The 19,145-nt window shown below is 39.8% G+C and overlaps 1 protein-coding gene across 2 annotated transcripts in view; it reads right to left on the bottom strand.

Annotated features, from left to right (window-relative positions):
• stac (SH3 and cysteine rich domain) overlaps window positions 1-19,145 on the bottom strand; it is a 36,037-nt gene that overhangs the window by 3,472 nt on the left and 13,420 nt on the right. For both annotated transcript variants that reach the window (XM_061743222.1, XM_061743223.1), the window contains 8 exons: window positions 17,436-17,569; window positions 10,601-10,682; window positions 10,300-10,406; window positions 8,752-8,833; window positions 7,598-7,665; window positions 4,021-4,118; window positions 1,547-1,598; window positions 915-1,052 (listed from right to left, as the gene is read on the bottom strand). In XM_061743222.1, the coding sequence (XP_061599206.1) occupies window positions 915-1,052; window positions 1,547-1,598; window positions 4,021-4,118; window positions 7,598-7,665; window positions 8,752-8,833; window positions 10,300-10,406; window positions 10,601-10,682; window positions 17,436-17,569 (761 nt within the window). The remainder of the gene's footprint in view (window positions 1-914; window positions 1,053-1,546; window positions 1,599-4,020; window positions 4,119-7,597; window positions 7,666-8,751; window positions 8,834-10,299; window positions 10,407-10,600; window positions 10,683-17,435; window positions 17,570-19,145) is intronic.

Below are 19,145 nucleotides of genomic sequence, written 5' to 3'. Positions count from 1 at the left end.
TGCTCTAAGACCTCTACAACATCTTCCCCCTGGGTCTGTGTGACTGGAAAAGAGAGTCAGCAGGTCACAGATTCTTGTGCTCGGTGGTCTCATCTCCGCTGGGGGTTACTGACTGCCGGCCTCATCAGAGCCCAAACAGCCCTGGAAAGTATTGTGGGAAAAAGGGGAGCTGACCTAAGTACTGACGTTATACGAAAAGGATAATTCAATAGTAGCTCTTGTGCGTGATCCTTTGTCGGTTGCCTCCTGCTGAGCTTTTCACGGAGTAAGTGTCTGCACAGGAATAATTGCTGGAGGGAGTTTGAGGAGGTTAACAAGATGGTTGAAGAGCTGCTGGATAATGCAAAGCTGATGTGCCCTAATAGCTGAGCTGTGACCATGAATTATACACAGGCATGATGGGGAAATTTGCATGATTAAGGTTGATGCTCCCCCAGACCATGATGATGTTCTCTGAGTCAGCTCTGCTAAATGTTTGCTCCAACCGCTTGCATGAAAAAGCCAAACTGATCCTTGATGTGGTTTGTCTTTATCGCTCCAAAGGTCAACAATTAAACTGAATGACAAATGTTTTCAATGATGATTGTGTCCATTTTCCTTCAGACTAAAACATAGCTGGCTGACGAGAACGAGAACCTCTAATAAAGGATGAGTGCTGCTATCTGCATCCGCATGGCGCTCCAAGCAGCTGTGTTGGAAGAGAGGGTCACATTTGTCTTCTGATGACTGTAATGTACAACCTCATTATGCAAGGCTGCTTGAATCCACTTTGCTCTTATACCTACTGAAATGGGGCTGAGATGTGAGATGAGATGAGATGAGATGTGTGGAATTGCAAAAGACTGCAACTTAACCTGACTGAAATAAATCACATTCACTCAGTAATACAGCAGATTCATGAGTATCTGCAGTACCTGGCCGTCCTTCAGGGTGATCTGGCCTTGCTCCTTGCAGCCGATAAACGACCTGTTACACCTGAACACTTGATCTCCAGCCTGCAGCTGATGAGCAAAGGCTGATGGGAAGAAACCAATCCTGTCTTCAATAACCCCCTGAAAAAAAAAATAGTGTGTGAATGATCAGATCATGCAGAAAGTCCTATTCTAAACCAAAAAACCCTACATGATGGACTTTGTAGGAACTGTATATAAAGATGATGGAGCACATGAGTGCAAATCTTTGTAACTGGATTCTGTTGTTTAAAACCCAAACCGGCCAGATGTTTCTGTTTATCTACAGAGGACAAAAGCGTTAAGATGTTAAATGAGTTTTTTCACGGTCTGGTGAGAACACACGGTCGCCGCGCAGCCGTGTCCCGCCTCTTTCGTCTCCCTCATCCATCTGCCATGCGTTTCTGTCCTAAACTGACATCTTGCTTCTATAATTCGCAGCTTCACTGCCCGTAATTTATTAATCATTTAGGATATTATTTTGACTTTGTGAGAAAAACAGAGACCGTGCATACTCACTCATTGGAAAGTTAATTATCCTTAAAATAGCGTATTAATATCTTTACTTTAATGCAACGTGTTGGTTTAATACCCACCTTCCACCAATCATCGTTGGAGTCGTCCGCCAATAAGATTCTGTCTCCCGCTCTGCAATGCAGAAAAATTTACTAAAAACAGAGAATATTATAAAACATCTGTTTCTATTCAATCACCATGACCAGGAAAAAAGAGGCCACCTGTTGCAAAGCTGATCTGGATTTTTAACAAGTATGATGAGATATTCCAGCTGTAGATGTCATCTCAAATTTAAGACAGATATCAGCTGCTGGTATTACTGTAAACGTCAATAACAACTTTAAGCACTTTAAGGACCCGGGGCATATAGAAAAGGATATGAACAAATATAAGCCAGTCTCTCGAGAACAGCTATGATGCAGGAATATGCATGATGCACGGTGAGGCAGTCATTTAAAAAGGTACATTTTGGTCCCGTTTCCTGTAAATAAATCCTCTCTGTCCTGGAACTGGATGAATCATTGCATCCTGACATCTTATGTGTCATGATTACAAACATCTGTTTAAAGCTGATGGTTTAATTTGTCTAATTAAAACCAAAAGGACCAGCGCAGCAGAGTCAAATGCTGATGTCTGTAACTTTGTTTTATTTTTCCTCTTCTTCTGCTCTGGTTTCGGTAAAAACAACACTGAACTTGTTTGGTAACAATTACAGTGGCTCAGAAAATGCAATTTATTACCGGTTATAAAAGCAAAGCAAAAATGAAGAAGGGAGCCACAAAAGTGAAAAAAAACAGACGAAAGGGAATAAATCTATTATTTTGAAAATACAGAATTCATCGTCAACACAATATTCACATAGTTGACGGTAATCATATAATGTTGGCAGTGACAGAAACTAATAATAAAACTAATTTCCTGTCTTTAAATGAGAATGAAAATTGAAATCTTTTTATTAAAGAGTCTGTTTTTTGTTTTTTGCTTCATATATTGATGTTTGATGTATTGACTCCTGCCTGTCGAGGAACCCAGAAGAAAGAAACCTTGATCTAAGAGCTCATAAGAAATGAATCTTTGAGAAGAAGTCAACATATTTTTCATGATTAAAGAGAGAACATGAACATACACGGGTTTGTTTGTGTTTTTGTGAACAGCAAAGACTAGCAGCATGTGAACTGTACTTTCCTTCAGTTCCATAATGGACATTTTTTCCTGGTTTTTTTTTTTTCAACCGGTTTGTGAGAAGGAACTGTATCGACATCCTGAGGCTCAAACTGTAAGAAATCATGAAATAATAGAGGAGGATAATGTGAAGAGTTTACTTTAAATAAATGGTGTGAGCATAAAAATAACTCAAACTTCAACAATAACAGGTTTCTATTTATTTCTTATTCTTATTTATTTATTTTTCCAAGTTAATACCCTTTCACACAAGAAAACAGCCATGCAAGGCTGATGTGCCAGTTAGAAATGTGATTTACATCACCAGATCTCTGCAGCCATAAGGGCATGTCCAAAAGTCCCTCCCATCTGCTTCCAGTCGAAGGCAGTAGTGAACCACACATTTACTGGTACTTTGGCTACATTTTCGTGTAGTTTTCTGACAGTTTGGCAGTTTCTTACACATGTAGGACAGGTCGACCGAAAGTGTCAAGGCAGTATATGTATGTCTATCACAGAGGGGAAAAAAGGCTTCTCAAAAGGATCAAGAATCACTTTGAAGTCCCAGTAAAACAGAAACAGGAAGGCTTTGTGTCTTTAAAGGTAGGGTAAGCCATTCCACGCACTTTCTGACCCAGAAAGGTTTGTGTCATATCCAGTAAAGGTTTCCTGACCATATGCTAGCTTCCCATCTCATCTCAAGACCCTTGTAAAAAGACAAAAACAACACTGCCCTGGTAAGATACTGATAAAGTACTGATGCAGGGAGTCATCCAGACCCCCAAACCATGACAAACGTTGCTCCATCCAATCACCAGCAGGTATAGGGTTTGCATTGTGATTATGGACACTAAGTGAGGGTGGTTTAACCTTAGAAAACCTTAGAAAAGTACATGATGGGGCACGTTTTCTTGGGGTGCACTGGTGGGAGGAGCTATTTCCGCTTGTTTTGTTTCAAATATCAACAGACAAGAATTCATTCAGAAATTGCCATTTAATCTCTTTGACTCCCTATGTATCCCTTCCCCTCTTTTTTTTTTATTACTATTTTTTTACCATTATTATTCATTTTGTTCGTTTACTTGCTTGGTTTGTCCGTTTTTGGTTTGTTGTTTTTGTATCTCTATGTGCCTCATGACCTGAGCTGGGTGGGGGGTGGGTGGTGGGGTGGGAAAGTGGGTTTGGTGTTTATAAAATGGCTGTTTCATTTAACACTGTCTGTACATGAACAACTGTTGAAAAGCTTTGAAATTCATTAAAAGCGATTTTGAAAAAAAAAGAAATTGCCATTTAAAATGTATCCAAACTAGAACCTAGTTCAAAAAGAAACTAGTCACAAAAACACCTAAATAACTGAATCCAAGGAGCAACATTAAAAAGTGTGCGGGCGCACCTCATCTCCAGGTCATGGCTCTCTTGGGCGGTGAAGTTGAACAAGGCCACGTAGGTGTTGAGCTTAAGCATGTCTTTCTGTAGCTGGCTCTGCTCCATCTAGACAAGACACATACAAAAACACATAAAGATGCAGTCAATTGCTCTCTAGAGCGTCTTTTCACAAAACAGTCAACTGTCATCCACATTGGAAGGAGAATCCCCTGCTTATGGCTCGTGACACCGCGGAGCTGTAGAGGTTGCCCTGCAATCTGTGTCTTAAAATCCCCCGTCAACATAAGTGGGAGAATAAGGATCCAGTTTTCATGAAGTTAAAACAGGATGGGGTTGTGTAGGTGGAGAGGAAGTTCTCACAGAAGTGTCAGCACAATTAGCACGGAGGTAGAGCATCTGCCACCCTGGCACTTTTCACACCTGCTGAGAGAACCGATGTGGGCGTTTTCCCGGTTTCATCATTCAGTACCTTGCGTCTGAACCTTGCTGTTGTGTCCCTGAAATCCATCAACATGAAAGCTCTTCCTGCAGCAGGGAACTTGTTCCACAAAAAATAAAAAAGATGACAGTGACTTTGCAGGACGTTAATAGTTGTTTTGTTGAGGCACCGAGATACTTCTTCATCGCTGTCCTGCTAAAAAAGAAAAAAAAATGAAATTGCTCCCCAAGATGCTGCTGATGGATGACTTGAGTTAACTGCAGCCACAGGGCAAACAGCCTCTTCAGCCTCTGGGAGAAAACACTGAAGCAGCAGCGATCCATTACAGCAAACTCAAAGATGCTCGCTGGCCTTGAAGGGCCTTAAAGGCTGAGACAGCAGACAGACGCAATAACAAGCCTAATTTGAAGTGGGAGACAATTTGGTGAAGAGAAAAATGAGAAAAAGACCATCTGAAAGCTTAACATTTATGGAAAAGCTTTACACTTTGAACATGCCATTGGTTAGGGCTGGGCGATATGGACCAAAAGTCATATCTCGATATTTTCTAGCTAAATGGCGATACTCGATATATATCTCGATATTTTTTCTGTGCCTTAATTGGGGTTTCCCCAATTCCCCCTCAGTTTTAATACAAAGCCTCGTGCCAAATGTCACACAGGTTCCTTTATTAACAGAGGTCTGCACAATTTCAAAATGTATAAAACAAATGAAATAAAAATAAACTGCCTGCATATATAGAATAAAAATGCTTCTTGAATAAAATAAAACAAATATCCCTTTCCTGCATAACAATTAAATTAAAATACAGTGTGCAATTAATACAATGTAGACAGTAACAGGCAGACTTTTCCACTGAGGTTGACAGTTGTGCAAATAACAAAACATTTGTGCAAATCTCAAATAAAACATTCAAGTCAATTTGTCACAAAATAAGCTGTATCAAAATCATTAAAAAAAAAAATGTAAAAAAAAAAAAATAATCTTTTTTTTTTTTTAAATCGATATAAACGATATTGTCTCGTACCATATCGTGTTTGAAAATATATCGATATATATTAAAATCTCGATATATCGCCCAGCCCTACCATTGGTGTATATTTATTGAAATAGTGGTCGACATGTCAAAGTAACAGCTGCTCACATTATTAAAAGGGTTGTTTGTGGGCACCAAGTGAACAAAGGTACAGTATTCATCTTCTTTTTTTTTACTCTCCTGAAAGAAAAAAATCATCAACTCGTTGTTTACGTGCCGTTTGTAGATGAGGCTGAAAAAGGAGAATCGGTGCCGAAACAGCTGCTTGTTGATAAGATTGTAGCCGGATCCAAAACAGTGAGGCTGCAGGCCAGCAATAATAAAACGCTGAGCAGAGAGACCGAGAGGCTGCACAGAACTGAGGAAACCCAGGGAACCAGATTTGATTTCTCTTTGCGTTTTCTCAGAGTCAAGGCACACTAGAATCAGTGTTAAAGGTAAGGTAAGCAATTTCTAGATGATGTCACAAAAGACAGAGCGAGAACCCCTTCATCCCCTCCCGGTGCTCGCTGGAAAAAAACTTGACCCCATATTTATGTTTCGGTGCTGGTCCCTCTCTGTTGTATTTATTTGTTTATTTTTTGGGTTCTCATGAGGTGGACAGATAGTGGATTGAAATTCCCACTAGATGTGACACAAAAAAGTGCTGGTTTATAAATTGGGCAGAATCACTTACTGTACCTTTAATATACGAATACTGATTAGGGCAGCTTTTTGTAAAGATTTTTGCAAAAATGAAGTTCTGAATGAACAGAGACTACGATGGACAAACACAATTAAACTTTCAGAAAGAATTACACTTTCAGATGGTTTGGCATTAACTATGAAAGGTGAACAGATGGAGATCCTGTGTTTAAATGGGTGTAAAATGTATAAGTGGAAGCTTCTAATCTTATCAAGAAGAAGGCTTCTGAGCATTTTTCTCTGCTCATTACCCTGCAGAGCCTCCATCTGTCTGTCCACCAGTTTGAGCTAATGGACCTGCTGGCTGACAGACAAACCGCCCGCTGCCAGCTGTGCACGCTTCTGCTTCACAACCCTGCACGACACACTTGCAGCTTCCTCCCAGAACCAGCCTGGACCGATAACCTGCATTGCAGAGGATAGGTGGACATGTGTTCACGTCCATGTCTTCTCCTTGTACGGTTATTTATTCTTTTTTGTGCTTGTCCATGTATCTGTGTTCTTTTTCCACTGTTGACAACTGGGATAAACATTTTAAACTGTAAAAGTAAACAGGATAGATTGATTTGCAGAGGAAAATATGTACAAAAAGAACTATGATAGTGAGAGCAATCCCACCGTGAAGAAGAAGATGGAAGAGGAAAGCGACGCTCGTGAAACCTGTCCATGAAATATTCATTCGTGCTCTACAGGAGGCGATGAGACTCTCGCAGAGGTTTAACCTTTTTTCTTTCAGTGGCATAAATGTCGCACCATCGCCACTGCTTTCCAGAATAAGTACGAGAGCAAAGACTCCAGATCCGCAGCTCTGGATCCAAACATAAAGTTCAAGGCTCCTCTGTATCGGTTCGAGCCAGTGGTCACGTCAGCTTGGATATGATTTGTTGGAGCAGGACGAGAACAGAGAGTTTTTCCCCCTAAAGTCCTGGGAACATCAGCAGTGATGATGGAGGTGGGGGGCAGACTGCTTAATGGAGGCAGAGCAGGCTGGCTGGGTATCAGTTCTCAGACTGACCGTGCAGAGTTCAGGCAGTGGGCAAAGACGGTTCTCAGACGTTTACAGACTTTGCAAATGATACAAATGAGACATGTCGTAGAGCCAGTCAAACCAGTCTATCCTTGTAGAAAGAGTCTCTGGGCGGGTTTAACACGATGATGACAGAACGGCGACGTAATCTGCTTGTAAACAGTGTCCATGCCTGCAGCTGAGGAATAGCAGCCGTCTGAATCAGATTTGGCATCTGCAGTTGAAGATTCAGACTTTTTATTTGTAGACTGAACAAATGAGCGATCTCACGATGGTGATGAACATACCCCCAGGAAAAAATAATGGGAAAACATCGTATTGTCTGTCACTGTAAGGAATCCTTGGAATTGACGCACATATGCATGATACAAGAATAGTTTGATTAATTTGTTTCTTACCGGTACGTCGTCAGTTTTTGTCTCGGGCAGTTGATAACATTCAGTCCCGTTTTCAATGACTGTGAAAACTGTAAAAACAAACGAAAATCATAATCAGTTCAACTCACTTGAAATTGTTATTCTTTATAAGGGTTCATGTGAAACGTTAATGAAAATAAATAAATCTGAAACTTTTGCAAAGACTTTGTCAGGAAACAGACAAAAGAGACTGATGGTGTTCTAAAAGTGACATCAATTAAAGAGACGAGTAATCTTTGAGAAGATGAATGAGTTTTTTCTACTCACCTACATAACACGTTTTATGAATTTATATGACGGTAAAATCCCAACCAAATATTCCCACAGGAGAGTTAGTTATGCGCCGCTACGGATATATGTGATAAAATGCCAGTTAACCTAAGTTAGTGAGCAAGTTTATGAGTTTAAAAGGCTATTTAAAAACGTACCTCTATAATCTAGTTGTTTGAAAGCTATTTAAGAGCAAAAGTAAAGGCTTTGCTATTTAAAAGCTAACAAGAATTTAAAAACGGATCAAAAAACAACATGACATTGGGATGCCCCTCCCAAGTATGTATTATTTTATTTTACCACACAATTTTGTCTTTTTTTCTGCATTTTTAAAGCCAGTGGCTTCATCTGTCAGAAGGTAGCTTAAAAAAACCAACAAAACCAAACAAAAATCCACGTGAGACAAATAGCAAGAGAAAAAACGATTCATTTTAGTGTGGAAATAATTCCGACCTTGAAGATGTTCTTTCTTTTAAAACACAATCTTCAACCTAAAGTGAAGTTTCAAAAATGGACACATTTTGGTGAAGAAAGTACAGCAGCTCCAAGGCCAGAACGTGATAGTAATTAAAGATCACAGTTGTAATCTGGCATCGCAGCTCAGTTTAAAGTGTGCTCTCAACAATTGGACGGCTGCACAGGTGTAAAAGCTCCGCCAGCACTAACTCGTGAGTTACACACAACGCTGGGAAAACATAAAAGAATCTGTTCCGTTCAGTGGAAAATTTGCAGCCTTTTCTTGCTCATAGTGGGACAAGTCGATGTTGCAACAACCTTCTCAGACACTTATGGGAACAACAGGATGTTGCACTGACACTGCACAGCTGTAATCCAGATGCACCGAGTGTGATGTAACACCTTCTCACCGTCATCGCTGTGTTTTCTCGAAAGTTCCTGCCTGCTGCCGTGGGCCATAGCTTCCTCTGAAACCTTATCCATGTCACTGGTCTGGAGAAATTAGGATACAAATGATTAGTGAGATCAAGACAGATACTCTTAATAGAATAAGAAGAGAAATAGGCTGGTGCAGAAATAGCTCTTGTTAGTGTTGGACAGTCTAAATGGATCAGCTAGAAGTTAGGCGAGCACAAAAGTAAATAAGGTTAATCAATTTTCCTACTATCTGCAAATCCGCAACGGGATAAACAAGCGGTTTTATAGTCTGCATTTGGAAGCTATTATCAGACCCCTGTTGACATCACGTTGTATCTGACACACTGACACACGCACGAACACACACGTCTCTAACAGCTGCACGGGACAGCAGAGGACAGACCAAACCGAACTGCTATGAGACGAGTTCATAGAGGAACCCGACTCCACACAGCTGTATTCATAAGAAATTAATCTTAGAGCTTTAACGTGAGTCTCTCAGACTAGCCTCTTTCAACATGACTGCCTGGACCACACTGCCTTTATTGGTAGTGTTTACAGTGCTGCAGTGGCAGTATCTCTATCGCCCATCAGCTACAGCATTTCTACTCAAATGGGTCAAATAGTAGACGTAGCAGAACAAAGGGAAGTTTTGAGATATCAAATAAAGCAAATAAAGCTCAACAAAACAATAAAAGTCTGACTTTGGACTTAAAAAAAGATATATGAAAAAAAAAGTAAGTTCAATTTCAAAAGCTTCAACAAAACTCACTTTCTTTGGGACCACCTGGGTTACAGTTATCCTACAATTATCCATCCTCCCCATTTGTTATCCCCATCCACAATTTCGACTCATGATGCATGTTGATCCCAAGGGGAGGCCAGAACCGTTTAAGTATTGCTTTGCTAGGCTATAAACAAAAAATCCTCTTCAATCGCTACACATCTTTGTTCACTTAACTTAAAGCTAATCTAAATCACAATACCACTTCTGACCATATTGGGGCAGCATAAAACATTTAACTTCATGTGTCAGCTCTCGCACCAACAAAGTGCAGCTCCAATGAGACAAAACGGTATTACAAGACGTGCCGGACCGTCTCCATTCATTAGCACAGTGTTGTTAGAACTTCGTTTCTGCTCCATGTGGTCAAATGTGGTACTGCTATAAAGAATGGCTTTGTCTGGTGTTATTACATCAAGAGTAACAAATACTTTTAAAGGGAATTAATACAAATCAGAAGAAGGAAGGAAATTCTGAGTTCCCATTTTTACTGATGGCAGAATCAGTGTGTACAAACATAACTACAAAACTATAAACAATACTTTAATATACAATATCAAATCATTACCAAACACAGCTTCTTATTATTAGCGCTACAGTAAAAACACAAGGACTTGACCCATGGTGAAGCCCAGAGTTAAACAGGTGTAAAGCTGTGGTATTGTAATTCTGACCAAAAGTCAAAGTCAAAGACCAAAGTAAAAAAAAAGTATGATATGTCTCCTTTAAGCATCAACAGTGATGGGTATCCTCTTACCGAGTTTCTGTTTGGAGACTCAGAGCCGCTCGCCCTCTTGGCCTTCTGGGCCAGCGACGTCCCAAACCTCAGGGCTTCATACACCGGGTCCACCTTGTTCCCGCAGGCTTTAGGAAAGAACAATTTAAGAAATAGTAAAAACTGATGAAAAACCTCAAGCTGTATTTTGATTTACAAAACTATTAGACCTTATAGATAAGGTTTATGAAATAGCTAAAGTGGAAAAGCTTTTCAGCGAGGTTCATTTTCAAGAATTTCATCAAAACAGGAGTGACATGAGGGTGAGATGTGTGCGGCTCACCAATGGGCAGTACTTCTTTGATGCAGCCATACTGTTCCTGGATAAGTAACGGGGAGCTGTAGTACCGCCGAAAGCCTTTTGGCTGAAGAGAGAAAGACCGACATGAGAGAGAAAGAGTGAGGTGACGAAAATGGGTATTAAATCAATACAGAGTACTGCAGGCAGGGCAGCACCATGACACTGAAAACGATCATAGCACCGAACGGTTGAATATTTTTGATCACATTCAAAAAGGGCAAGGTCATGGCACGATGGAAGCAGCATGATTGTTCCGACTGAAGCGTTAGTCTTGAGAAAGCCACAGTAGTCTACATAAAACAAAAAGTATTTTCAAAATTGCAATCGATGTGTAAGAAGTACACACACTAATAGAAAAAAAGAGGCTTTAAGGTATTTGTCTGCTCTAACTTTACGATGATAAGTGCCAAAGAAAACTGCCACAAAGAAAGAAAAACAAGTCACGATTCAGTCATGTCTGTGATTAAACAATTAACACATTTGTTATACTTTTTCAATAGCAGGTAAGTCTGACCCAAACAAACCAGTTATTCACACTCACTCAGTCAATGTAATATTTTAAAATGGTTCAAACCGTTCATGTAGCATAGCTAGCATGCTTTTTGCTAAGATAGCTACACTCTACCAGCTGCAAAGTTGAAAATTGTCCTGCATAAAAGTATTTCCTGTATTAAATACAAAATGTTCAGTTGTAACATACAGTATACTGTACTGTCTTGATGCATGTTTCAGGTCTGGGTGACAGTGGTACAGTAGCTTCAAGTTTAATATTTTTTTATAGAGCTCAACATTTAGCGCTACGTGGCACAAAATATATTTTTTGTGAATAGATACGTTTCTGTTTTTTGGGGGGATTTTTAATCGAAGTGCCATAAAACCTCACATATTTTTCAATGACACGCAGCAAAAGTGAGGGGAAAACAGATGACACATGACACCAGTGCTAATAAACATAATTTTTATAGCAAACAAAATGCTGCCTTTAAAGTAAGGAGAGAAAATCAATGCAAACAACAGCATTCAAACAGAATAGTCACACCACTAAAAAGTGTAAAGACCCTAAATAAGTGGTGGGACTGGGCGAGTAGACAGTTCAAGGTTGAAGTGGACAACATACGCCAAAGGGGCTGTTGTAGTTTAGTAAATGACGCCAGCCTCAGACAGATGTCATTTCCAGTATTGCGTTTCCCCGCGGCTAAGCTGCACCATTAGTTCCACCAAGTTTTACTTTTTGCACATTATTCCTTCAGTGAAAAATATTTGTGGCCACAGCTTTATACCGTGCATTACCACCACGGATGAATAGCTAATTCATCATCTACAGAGTTGAAATCTCATCACTGAAGAGGATCATTGCTCTGGAGCTAGATAGGAACCCTCCGGTCATACACCCTCCATCATAATTTAATCGCCTGGCATGTCCTTTTCTAATCGACCAAGGCCCTCACACATTTATCATTTTTATATCTATTGCAACATCACATCCGATCAATACTTTTCTATCAGTCTCTAAATTCAGAAGCACATAAAGATACATCCATCCATCCACTCATGTATTATCTATCCTTGCTGATTCCTATTTAGAGTGAAATGGACACGAAAATACAGAAGATTAAACTTTGTTCTCAGTTTTTGAAGCCATCATATCATGTTATAATAAATAAATAAAAGTACACTTTTCTATTTTTTCTGACACCCAACAGGCTCTAAAACCTGTCCCCATTGATCCCTAACTCCAAAGCTGTAGGAGAAATAAACATATTTAGGATGTATTACATTGCATGTTGTACTTGCATTTGGCGAATAACGTATCTTGTATCTTATAAGCTATGCAAGTTAAAATAACTAAATTCCAGCAACTGGGTTAAGATGGGCATGTTCCAGCCAGATACCAGGCCTACATAACAGATAACGCTATGAAGCAAGACAACAAAAAAAGAGTCTTCAACAGCACTCTTTAGAAACCCTATGGGACATCACAGAGGGTTTTCTTCTTATACAGCCAATGGGCAAACCTCAGAAATGGGAGGTAGCAATGAGTGACTGACTCCACCCCTAAAACCAGTTCCTATAAGCCACTACATTCACCTTTTAAAAAAGAGAAAAGAGAAGCAAATTGTGATGTTTTACTAACCCTAACCAGGTACTCTTTCATGTCTAACTCAAACCAAGCAGCACGTAAAAGCTGGAGTTAACAATAGGGGTGAGTAGGTGTGATAGATGTGAGTTAACATCAAGAGTGGGAGTTCCGGGTAGATTTTTCGGGGGCGAATTTTGGAATATCTTGTTGGGTATTCTCTTAATCTCAATTACTACGACCGCGGTATATGTTTAAAAAAAACATCCATTGTTTACGTTGTTCTTCTTCTCTTTATTCTTTTGCTGCATTCTTCATTTCCGTCTCCTTGTATGCCGCTGGCCGTTTACAAACAGCAAAAGATGCGCATTACTGCCACCTCTTGTTGTGTGGCGCTACAATGTAATGGAAACACGCCGGCTGAAGAGGCTAAGAAGACGATGGCCCCTGTTAGAGGTTTCTGTCCGGCGGGTTTACCCTCAATTCCCTGCAAGATGAAACGCGCCTATTAAGTGCTCATAAGACTGATGAGGTCTTATAAGTGCAAGGTTGAACATGAGATCTGTGTGGGTCTTCCACATGACGGTCAAGTGAATATGTTATGGGCTGTATTTTAAGATGAGTGTGACGTATCAATGTGACGTAATATCATACTGTAAATATGCGGAAACCGATAAAAAAAGTAGGAAGGAATCATATGAACATGCAAATGCTTTCATTGATCTAGTCTATTTCAGTGACTAAACAAGTGTCACACATGATTCTGGGTCTCTGAGTCTCACTAACTCAATAACTGTTGTACTGCAATGCACTCTTTCGATCAATAGCTTTGGCACACTGAGCGCAGAGGAACCTGGATGAGGCTGTGAACATCAGCCAATAGTATTAAAGCCTCTCTTTGTGTTTCCTTCCTCTGAAAAGCCTAACGAGTAAATCAATGAGAGTATCCCGTTCTGACACATGGTGTCACTGCAGCAGATACCGTCCACCGACATGTGCGCTGTTGTCTGGGTGTGATCTGAGTTTCAAGCAGTGACTCACAAATGAACCGGCACATATTGACGCTACTGAGTTTGATCCAAACTGGCAAATCTCAGAAATATCACTTGTGCTGTACCGTTTCTGGCTGCGTCTTTGGAAAGAGGGAATTGTGCGTCACTTTATCATCAATGACCGGCTTTTCTTTGCCTGTTTGGTTCCCTTTTTTTTTTTTTTTTAAATGGTAGATTTAAGTCAGCCAAATTATAAAATCATGTTATGAAATCAAACAACGAAACTTAGAAGAACATTCCACCCTAAATGTCACATATTTTTCAAGTGGATTTGTAAAGAAGTCATCGTCATCATTAGTTCTCATTATATCAGTATGTTCAGAAGCTTGATGGAAAAATAAAGATATGCTGGTTTCATGTTTAATAAAGATTCAGAGCATGAGGTCACTTGATTTCTTTCAGAGCTTGTCGAGCCAAGAGAAACAAGCATGGCTGCAGAAGCATCCAAGTTTAGAGTTAGCAGAATTTAGAGCTGTACTCCTCTGGGTAAACTTCCCTTTTTATGCTTGACCTCTCAACCTCATTTTCCACTCCTGAGAGCCAGTCATATCTTCAAGCCTCATCCCAAAGGCATTTCTTGGAACGACATAACTGGGGAAGAAAAGAAAGCCTTGGCTCTTTTGCTGATACGATTGCCACATCGGTTCCACAACATTTATTCCATTTATTCTTGTTGATTAACAGTAACTGAACCCTCTCCAAATTTGCTAAACCCAATTATGGAAGAATAGTAGAACGTCACACACATAAACTAAAAGCACAATGGTCTCTCTTGGCACGTGCTCATGTGACCTAAGACTCCCAGTTCAGTACAATCTGCTGGTTTGTCAGAGTGCTAATGGAAATGAAACTGCTTGTAGTCAGTGGCTCGTATCACTGGGCAGAACACTCCTCTGTGGGAACACTGGGACCACCCTGGTGGACCCACTCCAAGGGCAAATGATCTCATCTCATCTCATCAGGTGATGAAGGAAGATAAGGCTTGTGACTTATATTAGCCCAAACACGACTGTCATTATCCAGTGACCCAAAGATGTAGTTTTCAGGAATAAGCACCACAAAAACACAATTGCAAAGGGGTGACCTTTCAGAGCACAGCTTTGGCTCCCGGCCAAAAGACTTTACTTTAGATTCTGCTACTTTGACCAGAACATCTAACGATTTATAACAATTATTCGGGTTATCCCAGTAGTCTTTACTCTTGAGGTAATTACACTAGGACGCTGCTTATCAGTTCAAATAAGGCACAAATGAACCAAAAAGCTATTTCCTTTTTTATTTCCTGCGTTATAGCAGAGATCACGGAGACCCTGTGCATCAACAACAAAAATAGAGCAAGTGGAGTATCTGTTGATATTTGTTCCTGAAAAGATGTGAAAATCTCCTGATAACTGCCCATAACTGCAGCAAGGTCAATTATGTCAGGTCACAAAGTAGGCAATATCTGTTCTTTTTAAGGTTGGTGATGAGGATGGATGAGGGCTGCTGGAGTGACTCGATGCTTTTCAGGCATGCTCTCCTCAAAGGAATGAATGCTCAATCTCGCATGTGCTTCTACACGATTTGAAAATTCATTCATCTTTTGTCCCTTTCCACAATACAGGGCAGACCTTAAAATTTACATTGAAAACGTAAAGAAAAAAGATTAATAAGTAGATATATCAATAGAAATCTGGGTAAATATAGATATTAGATACTATATAAAAAGAACTGGACAAAGCCTCTATAATGTCAGCTATAGGCAGTGGTGGACAGTAACGGAGTAAATTTACTTGAGTACTGTACTTAAGTACATATCCAGAGGATTTGTACTTTACTTGAGTATTAGATTTCTTTGGTACTTATTACTCTTACTTGAATACATTTCCAAGACAAATATTTTTACTTTTACTCGAGTACATTTCTAGGAAGGCTGAAAAGTACTTGTTACTTTCAGGTCTGCTCTTTTTTCTTCTTCCCTAAAATCCTATTGGACACAAGCTGTTTTTGTCAAAGGAGGAGACCTATCACAGTGCACGCTCTCCACTGGGATGTACGTAAAGCGGAAATACGTCAAGCCTCCTCAAAACGATACCGCCAAAGTAGCCTGCGTTTGTCAACACAGAGCCGCAACAAGTCAAGACAGAGCTGCAACAATGGCTACGCCTGCGTCAGGAGAAGAAAGTTAATAAATTCTGCATCATCTGCTGTCTTCTTATGATCCCATTCATTTGATTAGTTTTTGGTGTTTCTGCAGGTTTTATATAACATTGTGGTTCTAAAAGCAGCACATCAGTGCAGCTGGTTTCAAAGAGTTAATTCTCAGAAACAAGAGTTAAAAGATCCTTAAATAAATTAAGAAAAAATATAGTAATTTACTGATGTGGAAAATAAGAAATTTACTCTTACTCTTACTTTTACTTTTACTTGAAGTAAATTTAAAAGCATTTACTTTTGGATACTTAAGTACCTTTAAAAGCAAGTACTTTTCTACTCTTACTCGAGTAATATTTTGACTGAGCTACTTTTACTTGTAACGGAGTAAATTTTGACCAGTAGTATTTGTACTCTTACTCAAGTACTGGGGTCGAGTACTCTGTCCACCTCTGCCTATAGGTATGTTAACTGGTTTGAAGCTAGTTATTTTAGTTTGGCTTAATTCATGATGCTAACTAGAGTTACCCACATTCTGTCCATCCATCCTCATTTCTGAAGTCACTACTGAAAAAACATTTGACACCAGCACTTCCAGAACAGTACAGGCCAGACAGAAACCCGGCCAAACTCCACCGGGAACGGTTCACTAACGACCATGGCCCGTGGGTTCCTGGCAGAGGAACAGGCGGGTTAGTCTTGAGTAGCTGCTGACTGCTGCTTAGCTAAGCTTAGTTTGAGCCAATCGTGGGAGTCTGTTAGTACCACACAACGAGCCATTTTATCTTTAAAATAAGAGGGACTGTGCTCTGTTAGGTCTCAACAGCTCAGAAGTTCACTGAAAGGTGATAAGATCTAATAAGATAAAGTGATGACTGCCAGCTGTTACCACCCCAGCTGTCACTCAAACAACCCTGCCCCTAATTATGCAGACATTTGTGGATTTATATAATTTTATCTGATGAGGAACATTATAATTCAAACAAAGTATCATTTCTCCTGGGTTATAATCAGTAAAATACTGCTGCCTTTCATGTATATATTGGGACACTGGAAGCTTTTTATAATCTTATCTAGTGCCTCTAACCCTCTGAAAGACCAGGCTTGACTTCCGCTTTAAAAAAAGAGACACTACGGTTGAAGACTGTGAAATGCCACACACAGAAAACTGCCGCATGATCGTCAGTGAGATGCTTCAGGGAACTTGTACTAGTCCTGATTTTGTGGTTTAATCCTGGCGGCAGCACTAGCTGTACTTGATCAGCGTTTTTTAAATAGTGATCAGTATTACTGTTATCCAACACAGAGAGGGCGATAATGTGACGATGATGAAGACGATGACGAGGATGGTTGGTGGTCACAGATGCGCCGCCACACTGACACATAGCGTGTGATTTATGAACAAGCACATTCTGGCGGAAAATGGACAGGCGGCCAAAAGTTAGCAACTCTGTTTTAGTTGCTATTGCAGTGACATGAATGACTATAGGCCTACTCTTGAGGTTTAGAGTCTACCAAAGTGGTGAAAGTCCTCAGTCTGTGTCATGTATCTCACCAGTTTCCCCATGCAGCGCTGCGTTCCAACTCCATTCTCACATTTGTGGTGGAGGCTCATCTTGCAGGCTTTGCAGCGGAGGCCATGTTTTGCCGTGTTTCCCGCCAGGAAAACCACGTGCTTGGCTGTCGTGCCTGAAACACAAACAGAAAAAGAGGTGACAGGCTCACATCTTTCATGCCATATGTTGCTTCCGACTTCGCTAAAAAGTACTCCCAAAAAGGCAGAAGACATGAAAAATACATTTGAGAACATTTTCATGCATGGATTCCTTGTATTTATACACATATTTGATGCAAGAGATTTTGGGGAACTCATTAGCATTCACAGAGGAAGACCGGTATAGTGACAAACTTTACCAAGGTCCAGTTCAAAGCCATGTTAACAAGACTGCAATTGAACAAATGCTATCTGGACCATGTGCAATCATCTTAGTTTGCTGCAGAGTGCAACTTACTCTTGTTTATTAACCTGCTGGACAGCCACAAAAATGATCAAAATGATGCTTATAAATCTGCGAGCTATGACTATGCAGAATTGCAAGTGCTTTAATTCTGGAAGAGCGTGTGTGCATTTGTGCATAGATTACTACATTTCTAACCTCAGTTAGTCATTTAACAGACAGTATTCTGTCTCAAAATGAGGCTTAAATAGCAACTACAAATGGCCTTTCTGCATCTCAGTAGAGTTATATGTTCATAAGATGGGATGAAAGTGAGGAACACATAAATGTGCTCGAAGTGGGTAATCTTGGGGAAGACAAGTAAGTGTGTATCATCCATTCAGGTTTAAGTATATCAGTTAGTTCCTGATTACCAATCAGGCAATAATCAGATTTAATGAGAAGAAGAAAAGAAATCAGGTTCCTTAAACTCATTCACTGAAGGTTTAAGATCATGGTGGATGCATGCATAGTTAAATACAACCAAGTAAAAAAGGTAAAAAGTATTTGTTTTTGTCATTTCTTGTGGAAAAAAATGGGAAAAGGATCTGTTGCAAAAGTTCTTGGAAAGGTTTGGTTTCCTCTGGTCCACAATCAGACAGAGTACCTACAAAATACTCAGGACCATGAGTGGTTGACCAGCAGAGATCTATCTCGGAGGAAGGGCTGTAATTCAATCTTCTGAAAGCAACAAGGTTATCTTTTATGCCATCTGTTGCCCGTCTTGGACACCTGAGGAATCTACAAGGTGTTAACTATACGGAGATCGTCAATAATTTGCACACGTTCATAATCATAATAAATGTACTGATTTAACAGTGGTCTGTTCTTCCACCCAGAGGTATGTGGGTTGCTGCATTTACACGCACTGTTTTTTTTTCTTTTTTTTTACAACTGCAGAAAAATTAACTGACATTTTTAAACATTGTGCCAATAGCTCTACATAAAAAAAAACACAATATAGCTCACTTACAAATGTACTCTACAATAAGACCATTTAGTTGATATAGGGCCCAGTGCAATTATGCTATTTTATGTGCAAGTTGAAATAAAAAGCCTCAAATATGCATCTTTATTTATTATTTTTTAGATTTATCAATAAAGATGTGTCCCACTCGGGCGCAACTCGTCATGTCCATAGATGCAGATAAAAGGAGACTCTAAGAAATAATGAGTTGTGCTTAATTTAGAGATAGATTAATACATAGATTTCAATTCCGATTATGCTCAAAAATGCAGCAAATTCAGTTTGATGAGCAGGTGGCGGA

The sequence above is a fragment of the Cololabis saira genome, chromosome 16 (genome assembly GCF_033807715.1).
Source record: "Cololabis saira isolate AMF1-May2022 chromosome 16, fColSai1.1, whole genome shotgun sequence".
In the NCBI taxonomy this organism is placed as follows: domain Eukaryota; kingdom Metazoa; phylum Chordata; class Actinopteri; order Beloniformes; family Belonidae; genus Cololabis; species Cololabis saira.
The sequence above is the reverse complement of the archived record's forward strand: the minus strand, read 5'-3'. Positions and strand labels throughout refer to the sequence as shown.